Source organism: Fulmarus glacialis, unplaced genomic scaffold (genome assembly GCF_000690835.1).
Source record: "Fulmarus glacialis isolate BGI_N327 unplaced genomic scaffold, ASM69083v1 scaffold14866, whole genome shotgun sequence".
Classification (NCBI taxonomy): domain Eukaryota; kingdom Metazoa; phylum Chordata; class Aves; order Procellariiformes; family Procellariidae; genus Fulmarus; species Fulmarus glacialis.
This window is the reverse complement of record NW_009217620.1, coordinates 5,757-10,086: the sequence shown is the minus strand read 5'-3', so window position 1 is coordinate 10,086 and position 4,330 is coordinate 5,757. Positions and strand designations below refer to the sequence as shown.

Genomic DNA, 4,330 nt, shown 5'->3' with positions numbered 1-4,330 from the left:
ACTCTTTCCATTCCACAGTATCTACGTTTTCTAAAGCGTCCAGGCCTCCAGCATGCATGTATTCTTCTGTAGTTTACTGTTCTGACCTTCTAGGTAAGGCAGAGAACATTCTTCCTAGGAAGGCAGAGAATCTCATTCGATTCTCCTTTACCCAAATACGTTTCTTCTCAGGCTGCCAGCACACAGATGAAGAGGGAGCAAACAGTCCTGACTATTAGGCCAGAGCCCATGGGGCAGACATTCAGAAAAGAACGTGTGTGTCCAGTCACTAGCAAGTTACAAGAAGAGGTAAACAGGTAAACAACAAGAGAGTTAAAGAACTGCTTTTCTGGTCCAAGGATCCTCTAAGAATTAAAAGGATCTGAGACTGTGTATGTTTTCCATCTATCTATTCCTACCCACCATTGTGGAACTTTATTTCTCTTCTACTTTTGTGACCAGCACAAGAGCCCAATAATCAGATACCGCATTTTTAATCAGCCCTCTTTCACATCTGTGCAAGGCAGCAACGGGGACCCAAGTTCCTCTAACAAGTGGGAAGACAGACTTTCAGAAGACAATGTTTTTGCCACTCACCATGAGATGTACCCTGGAGATCACAAACTTCAAGTCGTGCCCACCGACTGAATACAAAGGAAGATTCACTGTTCACTCGACAGATGTAAAAGCCAGAATCGTTTACATTCACTGGATTCAAAACCAGCTCTGGAGAATTACCATGGGGAACCTGAATTACAGATGAACCAAGAAGTATTTAAATTTAGATTGATTTAATCTAAGCCAGGATCCAACATCAGAATATTTATTTCAATGTCCATAACACCAGCCTCAACTCCTTCATTTACTTGAAACTTTTGGATGAGAAAGTCTTGTTCTATGTATTTAGTAGCTCAGAGACAGACTTTCTTCCAAGAATAATTCATATGCCTGTACTTAAGACAATTCTGAGCTTTTAAGCCAGTTGAAAAGCTCTTCCTGAAATTAATAATTTTTACCTTTCTCCACAAATAACTTGGAATAATTTCTTAAGCACTACTCCAACGCACATGTGTATTACATTCAGCTCTAATCTTAAAATATATTCAACTATGACCACGAAACTGTAACATTCGTTCACAGAAAAATAATTTTTTACTACATCTATATTTTAACTGTAATGAGCAGGAAATTATTGTAATCGTATTTTTTAAGCCGTATTTTGGATGATCTAGATAAACTTTTAGAAAGGTGTAAAAAATGAGTTAAAAATTTAAGTCCTAACAGCAATTTAAAATACCATAAACTTACTGCATTTTTAAAAATAGTACTTACAATAAAATAACATTAAGAAAAAAAAGTGCATTCATCTTCTAGAAAGATAACCTGGACCAGAAACATGGGCATAAGTGCTGCCATTCAAATTCCAGAGACACTAGCTCACATGCATTCCAGTATTTTATTGAACAAGTCTGTGGCACCACCGAATTCAGGCCTTCAACTGTTCATTCTTAGGAAACCAGTTTCCATCTGTCCAAGACCAACAGTGATTGGCATTTGTTCCAGTGTGGCAGTTTCTCAGTAGCCTGTGTTAAACTTCTTGGTAGGCTAAGAGACAACTAAACTAGTCCTTACTAGTAAGGACTAAACAATCCTTACTGTCACATTCCAAGATTAACCTCCAAGGATGAAGTGGTCTGAATATAAGGAACCACTTCATTATTTTAGCACATTGGTAGGGTAATCATGCAGCATTTCTTAAACTTCTATTTTTATTAGTATATATACCAATCTTCTCTCCTTGTAAATAACAGTAACAGTCTTTAAAAAAAAAAAAGTATCAGCCAAAATCATTACCTATTATTTTCACCACTTAAAAACCCCTATATTCTGTACCAATTATTACCTCTTTTTCCTGTTTGAACCACTGGTAATGCACAAATGGGTGTCCTGTTGCCCAACAACACAGCTTGACGACCTGACCAGAGAGCACTGCTTGAGAATCTGGCTGTACAACAATCTTTATACCTTTAAAAAAGAATTTACACATAGGAAAGTTATTAAGAAATACAATTCCACAATTTAAATTAGCATTTAAATTGTCCTTTGAGCAAAGGAAGTTTCCGTCATTAAATATACTTGAAATTAATTTGTTTGTACTGTGTATACACGCAGTTCCAATGAGTTATATGACTTTAAAACATTCAAAATTGTTTTCCATTACACAAAATCCATGCTTAAATTGATAAGTACTCTACAGAGTTTTTTGAAGATTTAAAGTAGATCATTCAGAGATTTTAATTTTAGGATACTTCAATCCCTCTTGCTCTCTACTCACTACAGCAAATAATATTTCCAATGGCATCACAGATCCCTTCTGGGAAAGGTATTCTCAGTGTTACAAGTTTGCTCACTCCCAACAACTTCGAGTTGTTAATCTTCAGATTAAGATTAATCTTCAGATTAAGATTGTTAATCTTCAGATTAAGATCCCACAGCCTGAGGGATGGATCAAAACAGTAAGAGTTAGTTTAAGTACAACAGAGTGCGTTTTTCTACTATTCCTCATGCAACCTTATCAGCTGAAACATTGGTTTCAGCTTTATGCCTTTGACTCCTGTAGAACACAGGGCTGGGGTTTTCTTTTGCCAGTCTGCAAGGTAAAATTTTCCACTTCAATTTTAACTGCCAGGAAATAGCGTGAGTGAAATTCTGACACCAGTCTGATACGATCCAGTTGTTTTCTTAACCTAGACCATTCCAGAGATCTAGTTACAGCATGACCCCAAACACAGATCCACTGGTATAACCAAGGTCATCGGGGAGGCGGATCAACTGCAGAACAGAAAGTTTAACCTCACATTGCTGTCAAAAAACACATGGATCTATCACCAAGGTGTTCAGCAACACTGAGCTGATAAGCCATCAAAAATCATTAGTTTAAAGCATTATTTGCTATGGATGGTAAAATGCATTTAACAACCCCAGTGGGACCACAAGGAATACTACACATTAACGACTAGCTGCTACAATACTAGAGCTGTGGGTTAACCTGGTGGGCAGATAAGCACCACACAGTCCCCCACCCCAAGTGGGATGGGGGAAGAGGGAAAGGAAGAATAAAAACAAGAAAACTTGGAGGTCAAAATAAAACGAACAAACAAAAAAAAATTGTTTAATAAGTGAAGGATGAGTGGAAGAATAGGGAAGAAAACAAAACAAAACAAGTGACGCAAAGGCAAGAGCTCACCACCTCCCGTGGGTAGACCGATGCCCAGCCAGTTCCCAAGCAAAAGACGGCTAGCTTCTCCAAAACTCGGTCTTTTCCCTTTTATGGCTGAGCATGATGTTATATGGTATGGAGTTTCTCTTCGTTTAGTTTGGGTCATGTGCCCGATTGTGTCCTCTCCCAGACTATTGCACACCCCCAATCTATTCACTGGGGGGGCAGAGGGAGAAACAGAGAAGGCTTTGATGCTGTGCAAACACTGTTCAGCAAAAGCTAGAACATTGGTATTATCAGTACTGATTTGGCCAAAAATCTAAAACACAGCACTATATGAGCTGCTATGAAGAAAATTAACTCTGTCCTAGCTAGACCCTGAACAACTAGTTACAGCAAAAGCACAGAAATAGTGAACAGTACAGGGCCACTTCATCACCGTTTCATTACTCTCAGAAATGAACAATCAGATACAAAATAGGTATACATACTAAAAATTTAATTTTTTTTAGAGTCAGTTCTTATTTCCCTGTTTTGGGAGAAAGTAGTTCCTTCTTTATAGTTTAATGAAAACACATTGCAGCTGGATGTCATCTACCAGGACTTGTGCAAAGCATTTGACACTGTCCCGCATGACATCCTTATCTCTAAGTCAGAGAGACGTGGATTTGATGGATGGACCATATGGTGGATAAGGAATTGGCTGGATGGTCACACTCAAAGAGTTGTGGTCAACGGCTCGATGTCCAAGTGGAGACCAGTGACGAGTGGCATTCCTCAGGGGTCATATTGGGACTGGCGCTGTTTAACATCTTTGTCGGCAACACGGACAGTGGGATTGAGTGCACCCTCAGCAAGTTTGCTGACAACACCAAGCTGTGTGGTGCGGTCGACACGCTGGAGGGAAGGGAAGCCATCCAGAGGGATCTTGACAGGCTTGAGAGGTGGGCCCGTGCAAACCTCATGAAGTTCAACAAGGCCAAGTGCAAGGCCCTGCACATGGGTTGGGGCACTCCCAAGCACAAGTACAGGCTGGGCAGAGAATGGATTGAGAACGGCCCTGAGGAGAAGGACTTGGGGGTGTTGGTTGATGAGAAGCTCAACATGACCTGGCAATGTGCACCTGTAGCC

At 39.8% G+C, this 4,330-nt stretch overlaps 1 protein-coding gene across 1 annotated transcript in view; it reads right to left on the bottom strand.

The window, feature by feature from the left end:
• Positions 1 to 4,330, bottom strand: part of MALT1 (mucosa associated lymphoid tissue lymphoma translocation gene 1) — a gene marked incomplete at its 5' end in the record, with an annotated part of 34,327 nt that overhangs the window by 25,653 nt on the left and 4,344 nt on the right. Inside the window, 2 exons of the mRNA XM_009579746.1 lie at positions 577 to 727; positions 1,883 to 2,004. Coding sequence (XP_009578041.1) covers positions 577 to 727; positions 1,883 to 2,004 — 273 coding nt within the window. The remainder of the gene's footprint in view (positions 1 to 576; positions 728 to 1,882; positions 2,005 to 4,330) is intronic.